The 22,910-nt window shown below is 42.2% G+C and overlaps 1 protein-coding gene across 1 annotated transcript in view; it reads left to right on the top strand.

The window, feature by feature from the left end:
• Positions 1-12,778: 12,778 nt before the first annotated feature.
• LOC121874337 (forkhead box protein F1-like) overlaps positions 12,779-22,910 on the top strand; it is an 86,030-nt gene continuing 75,898 nt past the window's right edge. Inside the window, exons 1-2 of the mRNA XM_042378461.1 lie at positions 12,779-14,007; positions 18,449-18,628. Of these exons, the coding sequence (XP_042234395.1) occupies positions 13,140-14,007; positions 18,449-18,628 (1,048 nt within the window). The 5' untranslated portion in view covers positions 12,779-13,139. The remainder of the gene's footprint in view (positions 14,008-18,448; positions 18,629-22,910) is intronic.

Below are 22,910 nucleotides of genomic sequence, written 5' to 3'. Positions count from 1 at the left end.
GCAAAGAGGAGATGGCCATTAGAAGGGATGGCCATAAGAGACATGAGGAGAAAAGATGAGAAAGTGTCCTGAGGAACAAACATGAGGGAGTGACATGAGTGACAGACACATGGGAGTGACATGAGGTAGTAGACGTGAGTGTTGTAGCAAGAGAGAGAGAGAGAGAGAGAGAGAGAGAGAGAGAGAGAGAGGGGGGCGGAAGAGTGAGTGAGAGAGTGATTGAAAGGAAGCAGACGGGGAAGAGTGAGTGAAAGAAGGGTAGAGGAAATGAGTGATAGTAATGGAAGAGAGACATGGAGAAAAGGAGAGTGAGACCAACAGAGAGAGAGAGAGAGAGAGAGAGAGAGAGAGAGAGAGAGAGAGAGAGAGAATAATATATACAGAGGGAGAGAATGAATGAATGGAAAGGAAGAATAGAAATTGAGAAGGAGAGATAGTGAGAGAGAGAGGGATAGTAAGAGAAGGGTGAATAAAACATATTGAGACCTATAGTGAGGAAGTAGGGAAAGTGAGTGAGGAGGGAGAGTAAATGAGAGGGAGGGAGAGGGAGTGAGAGGGATGGAGGGAGAGGGAGGCACGTGCTACACCACCCAAACGATATTCTGGGGTCTACATGGACACATCCACCAGTAAGCCAGACCTGGAGGTTGGCGCTACTGTAAACTGTTTACATCCAACCCTGCCAGGGGGTGTCTGTCTCCCCCGGTGTGTGTGTGTGTGTGTGTGTGTGTGTGTGTGTGTGTGTGTGTTCTAGCTTCTGTAGGAGTAAAGCTAGTTTATTGAGCACTCTATATCTATCTTGCTGGACAGAAGCAAAAAAAGCTACAATTACACTCTACTATACGTCTGTCTACGTCCTAAGCCTTACTGCTGGGTCTGTCTGTCTGTCTGTCTGTCTGTCTGTCTGTCTGTCTGTCTGTCGGTCAATCTGTCTGTCTGTGTTACTGGCAGTCTGTTTTGCCTGGAGGTTTATGCGTGTATAGGTGATTTATCCCTTTATGTTTACCAATATGTAGATAAACTGCATGTGTATTATGTATAGTATACCCCCATAGTCATAACGTGTATACATTCCCCGCGCGTGTGTGTGTACATGTTACGCTAGCGGCTATGTACAGAGAAAATTAATGTATATGTATGTGTGCGTGTGTGTGTGTGTGTGTGTGTGTGTACGCGGTGTGAGTGTATGTTCTCACTGGTCTATGCACTTATGCGGGATGTGTATTCACTAGCGAAGAGGGTCTCTCTCTCTCTCTCTCTCTCTCTCTTATCTCTTCACCGGTTCTCAGTAGTCCCCAACAATCCCACACCGCTCAACTCGGCCACTCTTTTCTGTTTACGCACCTTCACTTTTTCCCAAGAAGCGACACCATTGTAACGACCTCATCATCTCTCTGTCCTCTTGGCTGTCTAAACAAGGACACCATCCTCAGTGCCGTAAGACCTAATTAAACTAGTATTCAGATTAGGAAAATTTGTACTCCAATCCTCCAATCATGTCAAGGAAGGTGTTAAACTGATTGGATTTATCGGTCATGTCTTCCTTAGTTAGCGAGACCATGTAAATTCTATAGTCATATCGGTCAAGAGGATTTACTGAAGACCTACAGTATATTTGTTTTCTCCTCCTCCTCCCCCTCCTCTTCTTCTTTACCTCACCTCCTCTTTCTCCTCACGTTTTATTATTGTTTGGTTCCACTCCTTTCTTCTCCCTCTTGCTTCACCCCCCTTTTTTACTTCTGACCTTCCATGCAATCTCTCTTCCTCTATCCATTTCCATATTCTCTCATCCTCCTCTCTTCTTTTCATTCGCATCAAATTTTCCGCCTCTTCTTCCTTCCTCCTCCATCCCCACACCTTCCACTCCATCCTATCCCTTCCATTTAATTTCCTCCTTTCCCTTCAACTCCCCATCCTCCTCCCCTTCATTTCCTTCCATTTTCTCTCCCTATTCCTCCCCTCCCTTCCCCTACCCCCGTCGCCCCACCCCATTCCCCGTCCTCCCCCGGAGTGTAAGTTACGATCCCAGCCTCCCCAGACACTAACTCTCGCACCACCAGTGTGAAAATATACTGTGGGCCAGCCATCCCTCCCCTCCACCACCCCCAGGTGGAGTATAATGCCCCTCCACCCCCGCCAGGGTGGAGTATCAGGCCCCTCCACCACCCCTGGGTGGAGTATCAGGCCCCTCCACCACCCCTGGGTGGAGTATCAGGTTCCTATACCACAACCGAGAGGATTATCAGACCCCCCCCCCCAACCCATGGGTGGAGTATCAGGTCGCTCCACTACCCCCGGGTGGAGTAACAGACCCCTCCTCCACTCATGGATGAAGTATCAGGCCCCTCCACCAGCCCCGGGTGGAATATCAAGCCCCTCCACCACCCCTGGGTGGAATATTATGCCCCTCCAACACCTCTTGAGGGAGTATCAACTGTCCACCACGCTTGGGTGGAGTGGCAGGTCCCGAGAAGGCAGCAGGACTGGCCAGGGCGAGAAACTGCTGGAGACTGTAATGTGACACGGATGTATTGGAGTAAACACAGTTACGTGAGGCGGCCTCGAATTGTGTTGTTGTTAAAGTTTCTGAGCAAATATCTATACCCGGCCTCTGAATTTTAATATTATTCACTTATATATTTATCAACTTACTTTCTTAATGTCTTTCTTCTTGCTTATTTAATTACTTACCAAAAGTAGGCTACTTATCTCTATAAATTTTCTTACTTAAATTGTTCACTTACTTACTTAGGAGGTTATTTACCCATTTACTTAATTGCTCAGACACTCTACTACTATAAAGTTAGAACTACAGTCGTGTACAGTATTCGTCAGTGGCGGAAGTCAACGTGGCCTCTATCGTGCTGTGATGTATTTAACAGAAGTGAATTATGAGAGTTATCCCCATCTTCCCCTTGAAAATGTCAGCTTTGTCTTTACCACTGAAAAGAGTTTATTTATATGGCCCATTACTAATATACGCCTATATCCATTACCAGTTCGCTTCTATTATATACAGTATGTAAGTATATAAGGACTGTACTATATTTTATTATAGACAAATTTTGTTATGTACCAGTTTGCCAGCCACAATGATTGCTGAAGGAAGAGGAAGAGGAAGAAGAAGAAGGGGAAGAGATGAAGGAGAAAGACAAACTGGAAGAGACATAGTAATGGGACCCAATAAAGCCACGCGTTCCTCAGTAAGAGTAACACAAACATTCACCATCGGGATTTAACATTAATAATGAATGTTATATGTTGACCGAGATACGTAAATTGTTTGACACTGAGGCAAACACACTCTCGCTCCACCTCACAAATATAATGAATTTGCACTCCACCTAAAGAAATACCAAGCTCGCCTATTCGGTATAAGATATTATTGACCTATTCCAAACATTGCTCTTTTGACTCTTAAACTGTTTTACCTCTTACCTCCTCCTTCAACTCGCATTAAAAAAATCTTGAAATAAAAGCCTTCCACGGTTGACATATGTACATATGCACTCTCACACCCACATATGCACTCTCACGCCCACATATGCACTCTCACGCCCACATATGCACTCTCACATCTACATATGCACTCACACCTACAGTACATATGCACTCTCACACCCACATATGCACTCTCACACCCACATATGCACTCTCACGCCCACATATGCACTCTCACACCCACATATGCACTCACACCACATATGCACTCTCACGCCCACATATGCACTCTCACACCCACATACACACTCAAACACACACATACACACTCTCACACCCACATGTACACTCTCACACCCACATGTACACTCTCACACCCACCACACTCTCACACCCACATCTACACTCACCCACATACACACTCAAACACACACATACACTCTCACACCCACACACACCCATAACCATACACACTCTCACACCCACATACACACTCACACACTACACTCACACCCACATACACACTCTCACACCCACATACACACTCTCACACCCACATACACACTCTCACACCCACATACACACTCTCACACCCACATACACACTCTCACACCCACATACACACTCTCACACCCACATACACACTCTCACACCCACATACACACTCTCACACCCACATACACACTCTCACACCCACATACACACTCTCACACCCACATACACACTCTCACACCCACATACACACTCTCACACCCACATACACACAATCCTCATTCTTTTATCTTGATTATATACACACATCAAGGGGACACATGTGAGAAGGGAGGGGAGAGAGGAAGGGAGAGGAAGGGAGAGGAGAGGGAAGGAGAGAGGGAGACAGAGAAAGAGGGAGGCATATAAGAAGAAGAAATTGATGAAGGAAAGACGGGAAGGAGAGACGGAAGGAGGTATAAGGAAGGACATTGAAAGAAGATAGAAGGAAAGAGGAAAAGAGGTGAGAATGAGGGATGAAATGATGGCAAGATGGAAAGGAAAGATGAAGGAAGGAAGGGAAATAAAGAGAGAGAAGGAGAGAGAGATAACGCACAAAAAAGATAGTAGAGGGAGGGGAAGATGAAGGAAGGAGGGAAGAGCTTATCTGTGAGAGAGAGAGAGAGAGAGAGAGAGAGAGAGAGAGAGAGAGAGAGAGAGAGAGAGAGAGAGAGAGAGAGAGTGCACAATGTTGTATCACTGTGACTTCCTGTACTGAGGATCGCTGTGACCAACGTTTGTTTAGAGAACACCCAGAGAAAATTAACACTCACTTGCACCAACATAGACAGCTGGTGTTGGTGATTGTTGTAGTGGTTATAGTAGTGATGGTAGTAGTGGTAGTTGTAGTAGTTGTAATTGTGGTGGTAGTGGTTGTTGTTTCTTTGGGGGTGGTGGTGGATGTAGTTTTTTGCGGTGGTATGGTTGGTGGTTGTTGTGATTAGAGTTGTGATGGTGGTTGTGGTGGTTGGCGTTGTGGTAGATAATGGCAGTTGTTGTGGTGATATACATCGTCGTTATAGAAGTGTTCTTAGTCATTATGGTAGTAATGGTGGTAGTAGTCATCGTTAGGGTGACGATTATGACCGGTGATAGTGGTGGTAATTGTGGTGATGGTCAAAGTGGATGTCATTTTGGTGGTTGTGGTGGTAGCCGTTGTAGTGGTGTTAATTGTGGTTGTCATCATCGTGGCGGTAGTGGTAGTAGTGTTAGTGAGAGAGAGAGAGAGAGAGAGAGAGAGAGAGAGAGAGAGAGAGAGAGAGAGAGAGAGAGAGAGAGGATCTCGCCTCTCTGGCACCGTCATTGGGGGGATCTCTTATTCTCACGGGTTCCTCAAGTTGCACGGCTGAGCAATTGATATTAACATTGGGAATCTGTGCAATGAAAACGCAACATGTGTGTGTGTGTGTGTGTGTGTGTGTGTGTGTGTGTGTGTGTGTGTGTGTGTGTGTGTGTAGAAAACGTAACGCTGGCGGACAACTGAAAAGGTATAAGACAAACCTGAAAAAGTGCCAAATCAACCCCCTCACCCGGCAGTCGATCACTCGACACCGTAACGCTTGGAGGAGCACCACACGTGAAGGTGTCAATACTTTCGAGTTAACCCGACGGCATACCGAAGCAGAGAGGCGCCAATGCCGGAAAGACGCTGCCGCCGCCCGTCCCGCACTAGATGTAGCCCCCCACATGTGCAACATCTGTGGACGACGCTGCCGGTCCCGTATCGGCCTCTTTAGTCACCTCAGAACTGACCAACGAAGGTGACATCCCTAATAACTCATATCAATGTATCATAGCTGGATGATCGCCATATATAATTTTGAGTGAGAGCAAAGTAGTACTAGTAGTAGCAGTGTGTAAACGAAAGAGAGTGTCTGTGTACTAATCTGTGATCATTTTCATATCATTCTTCAAAATTTTCTGAAACAAAAAATATTGATTATCTCATAACTAGTGTTGTATTTGTGTTACCCTAGAGTTTTTCCTTGTAATATTCTATACTATTCAACCTCACGATGTCCTAATATTATCATTTCGTTTGGTCACGTGATCTGTTTCCACCAATCAGTAACCTCATGTTCGTTTACTTATAGTAAGTGTTCTATCCTAACGAGGGGTAACTACGCTAAGCAGACACAACTTGATTTTGTAATATCAACCTCCCCCTCCCCCTTTATCTTCCTCTTCAGGTTTATGAATAATTCCCGGTAACTGAATTACTCCAGGTCCAAGAACAATCCAGTGACCAGTGACCAAGTTTTAGAACTATCTCATGGAGGTGAATAATCCCATGTATATGAACCACCTTCAGCCCAAATTCATGAACATTCCCATGACCATGAACAATCCCAAGTTCATGAACCATTTCACGGGTGGTGAACAAGGCGAGGCAGGTGTGAGCTGTATTTACGTTGTGTGAGGTAATGCGCGGGTGTGAGGGTGTAGGGGCTGCCACAGCCTCCCTGAAGACAAATAGACACCACCAGGCCGACACACACACACACACACACACACACATATCGGCCCATTTGGGGAAACTCCTGTAATTCTCCATTTCCTTTTTAGGTATGCTCTCTCTCTCAAATTGCGATTGCACAAGGCACAGAACGAACTCACGATCTCTTACAGCCTTACACTATAGAAGTGAAACATATCAACCTGTTGATGTCAAGAGGTGCCTGTATACGGCTCAACACTGTAAGACCTGCCAAGCTTAAGACAGGGACAGGGAAGGCGTTCCACTGTAGATAAGGCGTTCCACAGTAAAAAGGGTTCCACTGTAAGTAGGGGGATCTAATGGGAAGTTTTACCACCACTGTAGAGAGTAAGTTCCACTGTAGAGAGATAAAGCTAGACTGTAGAGAGAAAGCTACACTGCAAGGAGGGAATTCCACCCTAACAAGTCTCAACGAACAAAAGACGAGAGGGAGAATGAAATATAAATAACTGGCTTTACAACATCATAGACTAAACTGATGACTAGAAGAGGAGTAGTGAGCAGATCGTCTGGGGTCAATGAGGCGTGGGAGTGATTTCAACTTCAATTGGATTCTGACCATTAAAGTAGAGGTAGAATTAAGAGAGGAAGGATACGGTGGGTCAGATGAGGAGGGAAGAGCGTGTGGTCACAGACTGGATGATCTTGACTGGACATACGGTTCACTGGGAGTTTCTTTTTTTATCAGACCATGTGAGCACAAACAAGGCCCATGAATAACTTAATGCTGATGTTCTTAAAGCATTAGGAAGTACCTTAATATTAATACTTCATTGATGTTCTATAATTAGCAGTTCACACGTATTGTTTTTGTGAATACTTGATCACTAGGAACTACTCGACTCATTGTATTGTGTATACTGTAGGTTTGCGGTTTATTTAGTTTGGTGTCACTGTATCGTTAAAAAATGCGTAAATTAGGAACTTATAATGTAAACAGATTTTTAAGTAAACACAAAAAGACACTTACTCACACACACACACACACACATCCAGAATACCACACCATGACCCCACTCCCCGGGTTGAGGTATGTACATTATTACAGCTGACGGTGGCGACAGCAACCGGAACTGATAAATCCAGACGAAGGAGGAGACGCCTCTTGGGGCCGTGGAGGGCAGCTGGGTCTACTCCTCAGGATTTTATTAGGATCTCATCACCCCCGAGTCCTCAAAAACAAATATACAGACGAGACCGAGTGAAGAAACATCGGGAGAGAGGTGGCAGAGAGCCCACGTCATTTTACGGTTCTTGTGAACTAGGGGAACAACCCGGATTCCCTGAAGAAGGCGTAAGACAAGGGGTCCGGCCGCCTCAGACATTACATCCTCAATATCTTTTTACCGGGTTTATCTCAACTCTCGCAATTTCCTTTTCTCCCCGGGGTTTCACGTTAGTCTTTGTAATGGCATTGATGTTTCCTCTCTCTCTTTGTCGGTGTATTTGTGGCCACTAAGCCTCAGCAGATGTTGAGGCGCTGGGTTAAAACTTTTTTACCCTCGCTGGCTTTGGTACCTTTGTTTCAGGATGACGGAGCGCAGTGATTTATTTTTTTTAATGTTCTTAACTATCAACTGAAGCCGTGGCGTTGTTTTTATTTGTGACTTTTAATCTCCAAATGAATTAAGATTACGTCTTTCACTATTCCTCTTTTTTTTTAAATCTAATTGACATTACATTTAAAACTCCCAATTAGAATATCCTAATAAATGAATTACACAACCCGAAACGAAAGAGAAGATAGAACAGGGAATAAATACATTTTCAAGAAGATAATTAAGATATATTATTCTTACATTACGAAAATAAAAACAACAATCATTAAAAAAGAAATAGTAAAATATAATAAAATCTTAATACCACAGAAGAGCTTAAAGGAATTTATTTGCTGTACAATATTAACCATGACCTTTGACCCAGTGATCATAGAAGCTCTCTTAAGGAATATAGTATGTACGCATATCATGGTGTTCGGGAAATGAAAACTGTGTTCTAGATATCCTTCAAAAAAGTCTAACAGCAACAAAAATATACAACAACAAAAGATACAACAAAAACATACATCAACAAAAAGATCCGATAACAAAAATACAACGAAAAGGCAAAAAAAAAAAACTACAACAAAGATATAAAGACAACATAAATATAAAAGAAAAACATACAACAAAATACAACAAAAGTGTTATGGGTGACAACAACACTTATGGTCAGTATGGATTATTATTGTAACTAAATCCCACACAAGTGGCCATGTTCCAGCTCTTGGCTCCTAAACTCTTCTTTAACATCAACGTTTCTAAATATCACCCCAGCCTTCTTATGGGTATTCAGTCTCATTTACTCAGGCTCGCAGTTGACAACTAAATACCAATGTAAGATGTGTAAGAGGGAGTGAATGTTTTTTTTCCGTATAGACGAACTGGTCACGTGACTAAGAAAAACACTTAATTTTCCTTCTCTCTGACAAGGGCCGACAAAACTGTTTAATTTCCAAGCAAATAAAAACAGATACATGGAATTAAGTTTAATTTCTTCAAGTTATTTCCTCTGTGTTCCAAGAAACAAAACTTCCTGAATAATCTGAAGTTTGAAACTGTTCGAAGCCAATCTCGGTACTAGGTTAAGGTGAAATAAGGGGAGCTCAGGGTTACTTTTGGAGAGAAAAAATCAAGGGGGAGGGGAGAAAAGGGAAATTTCCAGGGAAAATTAATATGTGGAAAAAAGTCAAAGTACCGACAAGAGGTGTGAAAGCCAAGCAGTCCTGAAGTATCTGTGGAAAGTTTGTACCAGAAGACCTTATGATATATTTGTTTTGTTTACATATAAAATAAACTTTACAACCACGTTACCATGAGAAAGTTACAAGCGGTGTATGAGTCAGAGGTAATTCCGAACAACCTACTGTGACATGTTTTTTTACGAAACGTCCTTGAGATGAAATTTCCGTGTTTACATGGGGATTGTCTGTACGTCCACCCCACCAGCCACAACCAACCCCAGGGACCACACACATGCCTTAAATACACAAAAAACACTTGGAAACAATGCTTGAGGACCTTCTATATAATGAAAAGGAGTTACGACTTTCTCTCTTTCTCTCACTCTCTCTCTCTCCCTCTCTCTCTTGTTAAGGAAGAAAAAGGAACGACGAGAGAGAGTGAAATGTTTCATCGTTTAATATCTCACACAGAGGAGCGACAGTCTCTGGGGTGTTTCTTGTTCCTTCAGGTCTCTTAATTCCCCTTCTTTGCCTTCATTCTTTCTAACGCCCACCAACATTACCTTCTACCTCCTCTCTTAACCTGTCTCCCTTAATTTCTGCTAATTTTGCCCATTAACTATTTGCTTATTTGACCACTCCCTGCTCCCTTCTCACCTTCCTGATTTCCACCCAACCAAAATTACCCTTTAACCCTTCGTACCTAACTTCCCCTTAACGCCCCCTAGTTAACGTCTCCCCAAACATTACCCTTTGACCCCTCACAGTTAACTACCCCTCAACCATCTCTCACTAATTGACCTCTCCCTTTGACTTCCACCTAACAAAAACAACTCACTGACCCCTCGTAGCTACCTTTATCTCAACCATCCCTCTATTTGACCTCTCCCTTTGACCTCAACCAGACAAAATTACCCACTGAGCTCTGGTGACATATTCCCAAAATTCGCTTTGATTACTTCCCGGAGAAGTTTCAATCCAAGTAGGAAATATTTGGTGCAGTGACCATCTCCCAGGACACGACGTCGCCTGAGTAGCTGTCTTTGTTATGATTCAGTGTGACATTCTGGCTGGGAGGCGGAACCGGTGTGCATGGCTTCAAAGGAGGAGGGAGAATCCTTAAGACATACGGTGGTGGTTCGTCGAATAAGGAGGGAGAGGAGAAAGGGAGATAGAGGACAAGAGGAGGAGAGGAGCATGGATGGAGGAAAAGAGGGAGAGGAGAAAAGGAGTAAATAAGTAAGAAGAGAAAATCCTGGGTAGAATAAGTGATGAAGAGGAAAAGAAAATGGATAAATAAAGAACGTGAATTTAATGTTTTAGAGGAGAGAGGAGACTTAGGAACTGTGTAAAGTACTGTAGGTGTAAACAAGTAGAAAGGGAAAAGGAGTTACTATGAAGAAATGTGACTAAGGCAAGAATGGTATTATAAATGAAAAGAATAACAATGACAGAAAGGCTCTTATTATTTTTTTCTATTTTTTTTTACCTAACACCATAACAATTTACATTTCATATACACCAATCTTTAATACAAAACATTTATTACACCTCTAGAAAAAAAAACGCATCAAGAGGTCATATAATATAGATAATACATTTAATCTTTTTATGTGTCCAAGTTTATTAGAGAATATTAAGAAAATGTGATAATCAGAGTTAGTATCAAGTGGAGGTCAGGCACAGTGGGCGTCAAGGGCCAAGCAGAGAGCCGGAGCGAGGGGCACTGGTCATGGGATCTGTACACCAAGGTCGTGATAGGACTCATGTTTACTGGTCATAATCTTTGGCTTCGCCTTCCTGTAAATTATTCTCATTTTGTTGGTGCATGTCGCTACCACGGGCTTCCTATGTTGTAACTTGATATGTATCAGAAAGATCCTGTCTCTGTCAATCTTCCCTGTATTCTCATACTTCGTAAGCTTCGGAAGAATTTAATAAGTTAAAAATCTATGTCAATGTCATTTTACAAATTAAATATATAAATCATAATTTTTATTTTGTCTTGGAAACATGCTCTCTTATTTCAAGCAGTAACTTACAAGAATCATAATAATACTTGTTTCTAGTCACTGAATAATATCCCACTATTTCATCTGTATTTGATATGATGATACAAGTTCAATTACATCAAACTCAAGATATTAAAAACTTTGAACTTCCTTACAGACTTTGCTCTTCATCGTTAATTGCCGCTGTTATATTCACTTTTCTTCTTTATAAACTAAAGCCTGAAGAGCGTTTATTAACCCCTTGAGTACGATATGTTAACCCCTTGAGTACGATGTTAACCCCTTGAGAACGATCACTTAACCCTTTAAGTACGATATGTTAACCTCTTGAGGAGGATCACTTAACTCCTTGAGTACAATGAATTAGCCCCTTGAGTATGATGACTTAACCCCTAAAGTATGATGACTTGATGATTTAAGGGGTTATATCATCGCACTCAATGACAGCAGGATTACATATTTACGTTCATAATAATTACAAGTAACTTTGGAATATTCAAATACTATATACTTCACGACCTTATAAAAGTCTCACTGCTAACAGTATGATGTCTTGAGGTATTCTGTTGGTTTAATATTGATTATGTTAGCCTATGGAAAATCTAACAATAACAATGAAATGTTTTATTATTGTTATTATTATTATTATTATTATTATTATTATTATTATTATTATTATTTCTTTACGTGTAGTAGTAGTATCGCGTTTGTGTCAAGAAAAGCTTTTTAGGGTGGATATAATAATCAATCCATGAAATAAAAATCCATGGTTGAATTTCATAATATTTTTGTGGTCAATAAAATGGTTATAAGATATACCAACACCATAAGAGATCCCTGATAGACTAACTAAACCTAACTAAAGATACTTCCTAGCCGAGGACAGAGATGGTCGCCTCAGCTGTGTCATTACGCTAAGACAAATTGCTGGGGTATCAACTTGAAGATGCCAGATTTCAGAAAATCCATTACCAACAGGACATTAGAACGAAATGACTCAAAGACCAATCACAGCGTAAGAATGCCCACTAACTCCACCCATTGGATGTAGGCCAATCAGATTGGCGCTTCCACGTTGTGGGCGGAGCGTAACAAAACTCAAGAATGTGGGTGGTCTGGGTTGCCGATTTTCTTGGCTTCCACGGGCATGTTCTCAGAAAAGAACTGAATGATGGGGCCTGAAATAGCCGTGTTCATTGCAGCAAAAAATATGTTTCGATGTTTCAATCTTTAGCTTCTTTTACTCAAACATTATAATTACTGAAGCATCCACTCACTATTCTGTAGTGATCAGTGAATAGCAGACTCCACGGCGTCTTCTGTAGGAAACATAACTTTATGTGGTTAATTTTAATGAAAGAGTTTGGAGTGTAGAAGTATATGATAGCAATAAGATTCTCTAGGTTGGGACCCAGCGTGGCCGGGGCGCGTTACAGGCAGGCGAAACAAACAAGCGGATAATGATCGCGGCATTTTACAGAGCTGCCGCCAGGCCCCGCCCTCCATGACCGCGCATGCGCCCTGGGAGGTCCGGGGGCACGATTAGCGCGGGCCCGAAGCAGTGGCACGCTCACCTGGGCACGACCTGACCAGTGCCACCCCGACTTAGAGCGGACTGTGACCCCAGACACAGCGTGAGACGTGTAGGGCAGCCAGTCAGACGAGCAGTTCTCGCCGCGTGTGGTGTTGCGCCCCACGTGCCTCTTACCCGTAAATATTTACTGACTTGAACACTTGTGAAGGTGAGGTAGACTTAGCACCAGCACGGCAGGGGCTGGTGTCCACTACTCGTACCGTGTGTCAGCGCAGCACCACAACAGTCAGGACGGAGCACCGCGGCGTCGCCGTCAGCGCCACCATCGCTACTCTCGGTTATAGGAGTGTGGCGGGTACGGCCGAGTTCGGCGACCTGGCACTACTGGCCAACGCTGTGGCCATGAAGGGTGAAGAGGATGGCGGAGTAGCGGCCCTTGCGCCCCTGGTACCTCCCGAGGAGGCCCCACCGCCGCCCATCACCGAGGTGCCGACAGATGCTCCGACAGGAGTCGCCGCCCCTAATGTCAATAGCGAGAAGACTTCTGGAGGTGGTAAGCGAGGTGGAGCCCGACGGCAGGAGAAGCCACCATATTCTTACATTGCACTCATCGTAATGGCTATCCAGAGCTCCCCACAGCGGCGCCTGACGCTCTCCGAGATTTACCAGTTCCTGCAGCAGCGGTTTGCTTTTTTCCGCGGTTCCTACACTGGTTGGAAAAACTCTGTGCGCCACAATCTCTCCCTCAACGAGTGTTTCATCAAGCTGCCAAAATCCATGGGGAGACCGGGCAAGGGTCACTACTGGGCTATCGACCCTACGGCCGAACTCATGTTTGAAGAGGGATCCTTCCGCCGCCGTCCCAGAGGGTTTCGCCGGAAGGTTCAGGCGATGAAGCCGTACCCCCTCTACCAGGGCGCGGCAACCTCCCTGCCAGGGCCCTACGATGTGTGCGGCCCTCAACTGTCAACGGCCACGCAGTATGGCCAGTATCCCTCCTACCAGGACTACGCCAGTTACCCACAGCCACCCACGTCCTACGGGGGCAACATGTACACCGCCTCCTGCTCGCTACCCTCCTACAGCGGCGGCGGCGTGGGAGAATATCCACCCGCCTCCCCCGGCGTCTACACCAGCATGACGCCCGCCGCGCCCCTCCCGCCAATGGGCGCCCTTGGTGACCGAGATATGTGGTCAGCCCTAACGCCCAACACCACGCCCACCCTCACACCCACGGCAGCCTACGTCAAGCAGAGCAACAGCCCGACAGGTGAGTGGCAGCAAGCGGCCTCGGCCACACGGCCCTGGCGGCCACGAGTCCCGGCCCGATTGCCAGCCCAGGCACTTCCACCAACCATAACACGCTCTATTTATTCGCCTAAAAGGCTTTTAATTTATCTGTTATTTATGGATATAGTCTATATGATAACACGTAACTAATAATGTTTCTTTAATCCATAAACTACATTCATGATGACATCGGTCAAGAAAAAACTCTTTCTCTGAATAAAACAAATAGGTTAATTACTAGAATTAAGAAAAACAAAATGCATTAAAGACCGCAAGAGTTTTTCACTTAAAATTCGGATAAATTTGTTACTTTGAACTGTAGTAAGAAAATACAGTCTCTGATTGTCAACATCGATTGTAAACATTTAGGAATCACCAGGTATGAAAGAGAGCCCTCAGCAGGTTCTCCCCGGGGTCACCGCCTGCCCCCGATAAGCCGCTGACGGCCACAACTCCCTCCTTGATACTGTTATCAGCGAAACAAGAGGCACCAATAGTTATGTTTGTCATAAACGCTAAGCAAACTTCCGGGCAATTATTGTATAATGGTTTAGCTTGGCTGTGGTCCCAAACACACATATAACTGTCAGGCCACAATGTGTGAGAGGCGCCCCCCTGTTTTTACGCTCGTCCCCGTGTCAAGCCATTTCAACACATATTTTTCTTATCCGGATTAGATAAATTCTTCGTTGGTCGGAAGGACGGCCGGGTGACATCTTGCTGGAGGTTTTGTGTTATTAGGTCTGTGTGACTGACTTACTGTGGTGTGTGTGTGTGTGTGTGTGTGTGTGTGTGTGTGTGTGTGTGTGTGTGTGTGTGTGTTGTTGGTATGAGTGCCTATGTTGCCTATATGCCAATGTTTGGGCGCACACGCGCGAACATGTGTATGTGTGTTGTCATAGTTGTGTGTGAGTTGGGAAGTACGTATTTGTTGGTAAGTGGATATGTATTGCTGTATGCGTAGTGCTTAGTGTTGTATAATAATAATATTAATAATAATAATAATAATAATAATAATAATAATAATAATAATAATTATAACGATTTATTGCTATAGCAGCCAAAGGGCTGAAAATATAGTTACAGAATTGGGGTATGGGTCACTTGATGTGTGTGTGTGTGTGTGTGTGTGCGTGTGTGTGTGTGTGTGTGTGTGTGTGTGTGTGTGTGTGTGTGTGTGTGTGTGTGTGTGTGTGTGTGTGTGTGTGTGTGTTAAGGGAGGCGACAAGTTTGTACACGTGTCCTCCTCTACATGTTGTCTTGACTTGACAAATATTGTGATAAACTCTGGTGCCAGCTGAGTGCCAGTAGTGTGACACCACCAGTGCCACGAGAGACAACAATAGTGGCTTTACATATGACTGCATTTTACGTGATTGACTTATGATTTGCTCTTACAACAAATATATTCGGAACTCAAACGTTTTGGCCAAATAGGGGTAAATACATGAAGTCAGTTGCGTAGGTTAGTGAGAATTCGTTCATATATGATCAAATTCACTCAGTTTTATCTAAGACGTCGTTTATTATCATAACATAAACAGACTGTACCAAAATCATTAGAGGTTAGCTAAGGTTAGTTTACTTAGCATATTAATAATAATACTCAAATACAGTTTGCTTTATGATTGTCTGATGACCATACATATATAAAGACCAGTATGAATTCTCTAACAAAATAAATACAGTATATTGATATTATCGCTTTTTGTTACAAACTTCATTTAATATGGGTAATTACTAAATAGCGTTAACTTGTGTGTGTATATATATATATATATATATATATATATATATATATATATATATATATATATATATATATATATATATATATATATATATATATATATATATATATATATATATGTATTTTTCTTTTTTTTTTTGAGGGGGAAAGGGGGCTTTTGACCTAACCTAACATATTATAGGTACAATACAACTTGGCATTCTTATGATGTTAAACAACATCTTCTGTGAAACATAATATTTTACCACACATGAATTAATGGCCATTAAGTGGTAGCAAAAAAAAAAAGTTATTCCTTTTGGGCAAAAAAGTCAGTTACTTTCTAAAGTTTAGGTTAGAATAGATTAGCTCAATATTATTAATGATAACATAACGTAACGTAACCTAACCTAACGCAACGTAACGTAACCTAACCTAACCTATACTACTTGAACATAACTTCCCCAAATCATATCTAGGTAATTTGGTTATTTAAAGAGAGCCAGCGACATTAACTGATTGATACCGAGTCAGTTTTACTAAATAACAATAACAAACAATTATCCCTATTTCGCATGAGGGCTCGAGAGAGAGAGAGAGAGAGAGAGAGAGAGAGAGAGAGAGAGAGAGAGAGAGAGAGAGAGAGAGAGAGAGAGAGAGAGAGAGAGAGAGATCCACCAGTATACCTAAATATAAATAACACTATCAACACTTGTTTACGGGTATTAAAAAATCCAAAATAATCCAGATTAGCTTGTAATAATGTCAGTGATCTTAAGACCAACAAACACCATGCTGTGACGGCCAACCTGTATATTGTCCTTCATGGCACAAACAACAAATACGGCCCTCCGATTACACCTGAGAACCTTGACCCGATTTTTACCACTTTAGAAACACGTAAATCGGTGTTATTATTGACTCAAAAAAAAATTATATATATACTTGGGTTAATAAGCTCCTATAGACTTATTAATTATATTTTCTTTTAATACAAAACAGAGATGTGGTGATTTTTTTTCTATGAGAGACAAGCAAGATATAATATTCTTTAATTGCTTATATAGTATTTTCCTTCATATTTTACTATTCACTATTTATCGTGTGTGTCTGTGTGTATTTGTGAATTTTTATTACGTATTATTTTCCTCTGTAGTTATTCTCTCTTATTTCCCTTTTATTGTATCTTTATCTACCTTCTTTCTGTTCCCTCTCCCCTTCCTTTTCTCTTCTTCCATCTCATTTCTCTCTTCTATCTTCACCACTTTCCTTCCCTTCCCACCTGTTTCCCTTCCTTCTGCCTTCTCCCACATCCTCTCTATACTCCTCTCTCTCCCTACCATCCTTCCCTTTCTCTTTTTCTCTTCACTCTTCCACCTCTCACTATCTCACTATCTTCATCACTACAACTCCCCCCTTTTCTTCATTCCCTCTCCCATTCTCCGTTCTATAGCTTCTCTCTCACTCTTCATTCTCCTTTCCCTCTCCCCTTTCCTCCCCTCTCAATCCTCACTCTCCCATCCCTCTCCTATATTCTCCGTCCTATAGCTTCTCTCTCACTCTTCAGTCTCCCCTCTCTCTTCCCTCTCCCCACTCCCCACCACGGTCGTCATTCATGCCAGGTTGGGGTTGGCCGTTCCCCAACCACAACAGATTACGCTACAGCCAACGTCAACCTGCCATTTGTACAGCGGCAGCCCCCAGAACAACAACAACAGAGCCCCAGCACGCCTCTCAGTGCATTAGTAGTGAGGAGGAGGAGTGGGGAGGAAGAGGAGGAGTAGGGGGAGAAGAGGAGAAGTGGGGGGAGGAAGAGGAGGAGTAGGGGGAGGAAGAGGAGAATCAGGCGGTGGAGCGGTAAAAGTGCCTCCCTATCCTCCCCAATGTTAATTAGTTTTACAGGAAGGATAGGTGGTTTATGGGGGAGGGAGATGAAGGGGAGGGGAAGTAGAAGGAGGAGGGACGTAAATTGCCTTACCCCCCCTTGTTAATTATTCATACAGGAAGGTAGTTAGGTTGTGTGGATGGAAGGTGGAGGGGGTTTAAAGTTCCTTCCTCTCTCCCCACCTTCCTGTCTTAATTAGTCTTACAGGTAGGTAGGGAGTGAGAGGTAAGGGGGGGGGGGGCGGAGGTCATTGACAGGTAGTTATAGAGAGTGAGGGGAGGAAAGTCCTACATATAGAGGGGAAGGGGAAAGTAAAGTGCCCTTCCCCTTCCTGAATGTAAATTAGTCTTACAGGTAGGTACTGTACGTAGTGAGGGGAGGGGAGATCTTACAGGTAGGTAGGAAGTGAAGGAAAGTCTTGCAAGTAATAAGGGAAGCAGAGTTAATATGCCTTTGTGGTTGTTACCATTATTATCATTATTACCGCCGGGTATTGTTATTGTTGTTATTATTATTATTATTATTATTATTATTATTATTATTATTATTATTATTATTATTATTATTATTATTGCTGTTGTTGTTGTTGTTATTATTATTATTATTATTTTATTATTATTATTATTATTATTATTATTATTATTATTATTATTATTACTAATATTATTATTGTTGTTGTTGTTGTTGTTGTTGTTGTTGTTGTTGCTGTTATTATTATTATTATTATTATTATTAGTTATTATTATTATTATTATTATTATTATTATTGTTATTAACGACGGTCTCCTCACCCTCCCGCCCTCTAAGGCTCTCCCGGTCCCCTGACGCCGCCTGGGAGTGAGGGTGTGAGCGGGTATATGGGCGTGACACAGGACCACACGCCTCTGCACACACCCACAATCACCAACACCGCCCACGTCTCCGCCTACCAGCCCCCACATCACCACCATCATCACCACCATCACCACGACCTAGCGGCCCTCCACGGTAAGTACATAATGGCGTTTTTCACACTAAAATTTTCACTTTACAAACACTTACAAATGCCCTACAGTGAGGAGTGAGAGATACTGTGGGTGGCCAGACTTACCGTGTGACCCTGGGCGAGGAACGTGTGTGTGGTTTGTCTGTAAAAGAAAGAAAACAGACCATATAAGACGCTTAGTATGTATTATTATTCTAATTTTTAGCAGAAATAGATTTAGGTGAATATATCCCTTCAATAATTAGAGTATTACATGCGTATGTTTATCAATCTATATATCTATTAATATAAATACACATAGATACATAATTATAGATATATACACATAGATACATAATTATAGATACATACATATAGATATAAAGAAATGGATAAAGAGATAAAATGTATACATAATTACTCTCGTTTTAAGTCGAAAATACCACACCAAATGACACCCTGCGTTTAAGAAGTTATGTACTCACATAAACAAAAAATATCCTGCAAAACTGACCCATTACAACCACTTTCTAGATAAGCGACCGCTCTCTCCACACACTGCTGAGTTTACTAGAAAGTTAAGAGGTTATAATTATCAGGGATTCAAAGTTGTCACGATAGTATTTATTTAAACTGCGTGTGTGTGTGTGTGAGAGAGAGAGAAAGAGAATTGAGTGTGTGTGTGTGAGAGAGGTGTGTGTAGAGAGAGAGAGAGAGAGAGAGAGAGAGAGAGAGAGAGAGAGAGAGAGAGAGAGAGAGAGAGAGAGAGAGAGAGAGAGGACGTAAGCTAGCACACCCAGTAACGCTACCCTGGCACTGTCCCGCGGGTCATGTCGCTCCCGTCGTCACTTGTCTCTCAGGTCAGCTAGGGTCAAGGGAGGTCACGCAGGGAGAGGAGAGGGAGAGAGAGAGAGAGAGAGAGAGAGAGAGAGAGAGGAGAGAGAGAGAGAGAGAGAGAGAGAGAGAGAGAGAGATAACATGTTTTTATATATTGGTTAAAATGTTTGAAATTTCCCTGTTGTCCTCTGTCTGTCTGTCATTTTCCGGCCGAGAACTCGTATAGACACGAAATGATATGAAATACGTCATTTATTATGAACAAAGTTAAACTAAATAGATTAATAGTGGCACTTTAATTGTAGTTATGGTTTTGAAGACTAATTTATATAACTTGGTAGGACGTCCACGCGTTCTGTCCTCTTGTGGTGACGTAGTTGTGACGTGACTCGTAAATTCACCAATGAGAAACGCTGATTGAAGCTGGACTGCACCTGAGTTATGTCACCACCTAACACCGGATGCTGCCTTAAAACTGTGACCTCACTATGTTCTTTCCTTTTGATTTACATATTAAAGCAACTTTAGGGATTGTCAGAAGAGAAACATTTTTTTTTACTTCAAGAAACACCTGAAGATTTACTTGGAATTCACGCTAGTCTGGGGATTCTAAGTTGTAAGTCTTCTAAGAGGTATTATTTCTAAGCGTGTGGTAACTTGGTAAGCTGATGCATTCTCTAAAGCAAGATATTTCAGTGGTTCATTGCCTGACCTTGATGTCTGCTTACACTCGAGATACTATGAATTTTTCCCCCAAGACGTAAGTTAAAGTACGTAAATAAAGTTCAAAATGACGTTAATATTACACTAAGACTTTAACTCTACTAGCTACACTCACTTGGCATTAGTTAGAGGCATAATAGCAATATGAACCATCACTGTGATTCTCTTAAGTAAATTTGTGATAACGCTTCTAAATGTCTTAATTTAGCTGCCGCGGACAGTTGGTGGTTAAAATGATACTTTTTTGTGTTAATTTGTGTTCTTTAATATCTAGTTGATATAGAAAGCATCTAACTTAAATTCCTAAACAAAGAACGCGTTCAAAAACGTTCGTCCCTAATAAGGACGGGAACACAGTTGACTTAATTAAGACAGGCGTTCCTTTGTCCCTAGTTCGGAGGATTAAGGAGTTAACCTCGTGATAATTCGGACCTTAAACCCTTAGAGGATGATGTGTGTAAAAAACGGGGAAAATTGTGTTGGATGAGCGGCGTTGTGGGCGGTGTTGTGTTGTTGTTGTCGACGGGCGTGAGGCGCTGGTGTTGACGGCCGGTGACAAATTGCGCGCCAAAACAAGTGACGTCTGGGATGCGTGAGGAACACCATGACTCCTTAATTAATTTTCTCTCCCTTAAAAATTAAAAAATACATATATCCTTGGCGGTCGAGTGTGTTATTTTTTATATATTTATTTTATATATTAACTTTTTGATAGTGCGAATTATTTTTTTGTTTTGTTTCATGTCTTTCAGTGTTAATTTTCTGATGTATAAACTAATTGTTTTTTAAACCTTTTTAACCGAATCAATTATGAGATGAGCTTCGGGTATCTGTGTGTGTGTGTCTCTCTATCCACTTTTCTTCGTTTTACCTTTCCATCTCTTTCCCTCACTCACCTTCCTAGCTCCTCCCCCCATGTATCTCTTCCTCCCCGTCCTTCAATTCCATTCCCTCCTCTTCCTGTTTTCCTGGTGCCACAGGATGAAAAAGGAGGAGGAGGAGAAGGATAACTAAGAGGATAAAGATGAAGACCAAGAAGATATCAAGGAAGAAGAGGAGAAAAATAATGATGAGTAATACGAAGAAGAAGAGGAAGAAGAGAATAAAGACGACGACGGCGACGAAAAAGAAGACAAGGAAAAAAGACGACAAAGAAAAAAAGAGGAATTTACGAAACAAGAAGAGAAGGACAACGAAGAAGAAAGGGAGGAAGACAAAAACAAAAAGAGAAGAACGACGAAGGAGGAGGAGGAGAGATAAGCCTCCAGCGTGGGAACTGCCGAACTCAAGAGGCGTGGACCAACCTACCGGAAGATTAATGAACGTCTCCTTCAAGGGATGGGGGGAGGGACGCCGTGTGTCAGGAGGGCCATGGGAAACAGAGAGAGAGAGAGAGAGACTTCATGTAGACATAAGTCGTGTTGTTGCTGTTTTTGTTTTTGACAGCTAAAGTGCCAAGAAAGTTGTGGCACTCTTGGAAATGATGTGCTAGATGGGGATATACAGACAGAGAGAGGCAGTGTAAAATAAACAGATAGACAGAGTTATATAAAGCAGACAGACAAGCAAAGCAAAGAGGATTGTTATGTAATGGTACTCAGATGACCATGAAAACTGGATAACTGTGGGGGAGACAGACAGACAGACAGACAGAGAGAGATGTAGCAAACAAACAAGGTGTATGAAACGGAACAAAACAGGAATGAAGACATATAAACAGACAGCAATTAAGCAGATGGACTTGCAAACAAGCAATCAAGCCAATTGCACAAACAGACGAACAAACATACAGATATATAGACACGCAAGAAACAGACGAATTTTCAGGCAAAAAGACTTATTATTATTATTATTATTATTATTATTATTATTATTATTATTATTATTATTATTATTTTACCCTGGTTAGAAGACGGTTTTCTTTAAAGATGACGAACATTTATTTTTTTTTACCCAAGAGAAAACAATGCTTGAGATTTATGTAAATATCATTAGAATTTTCATAGCAGTTGTTCCTCAGGTAATGTCTGTCTCCTACATTGTTTGCTGGGAACGTGACACTGTTAAGTTTATAGCCACCTACAGTACATAGGGTTGAAATACATAGCTCGTTTATTGATAACGTACTGTGTCAATACAACTAATTGTCATATAAGAATCTAATCATATATATATTGTTGATTCAATAGATAAATACAAAGTTAAATTAGAGAATGAAAACAAGATTTGACAGAATTTCCGAAGTTTGGATTTAAGTAATCAAAATTGGATACGCCGACATGTTACAATCACCCCACTTGACCAACTTCCCCTACAAGCACCCAAACGTCACACTAACAAGCCCAACAAGCAGGTTACAGGACACGATAATCCTTCCCCTAAGTAGCTACACGGAACACAACTACCGCGAGGACACTGACGCCTTTCTTAGACCTAAAGAGGGGGATATCCTCGACCTCAGGGAAAAAACATTGGAGGATAAAAAAGGATTCTATTGCCTGGTCTGAGTTATCTTGTAGGACACGAACAGAGAATTTCACGAGTCCTGAGAATTCCTTTTAGGCAGCAGGAGCCATAGTACCCGGATAGGACTTTCGGAGATTCCTTCTAAGCCAGATATAGCAAGAGGATGCGAGACTGGGTGGTGGTAATGATGCTGATAGTGGTGATGCTAGTAGTGATTAGTGGTGATAGTTGTGATGGTGTTGGTGACGGTGGTAGTAGTGTTAATGGTGATGATGGTAG

Source organism: Homarus americanus, unplaced genomic scaffold (assembly GCF_018991925.1).
Source record: "Homarus americanus isolate GMGI-L3 unplaced genomic scaffold, GMGI_Hamer_2.0 scaffold17856, whole genome shotgun sequence".
Classification (NCBI taxonomy): Eukaryota; Metazoa; Arthropoda; class Malacostraca; order Decapoda; family Nephropidae; genus Homarus; species Homarus americanus.
The sequence above is the reverse complement of the archived record's forward strand: the minus strand, read 5'-3'. Positions and strand labels throughout refer to the sequence as shown.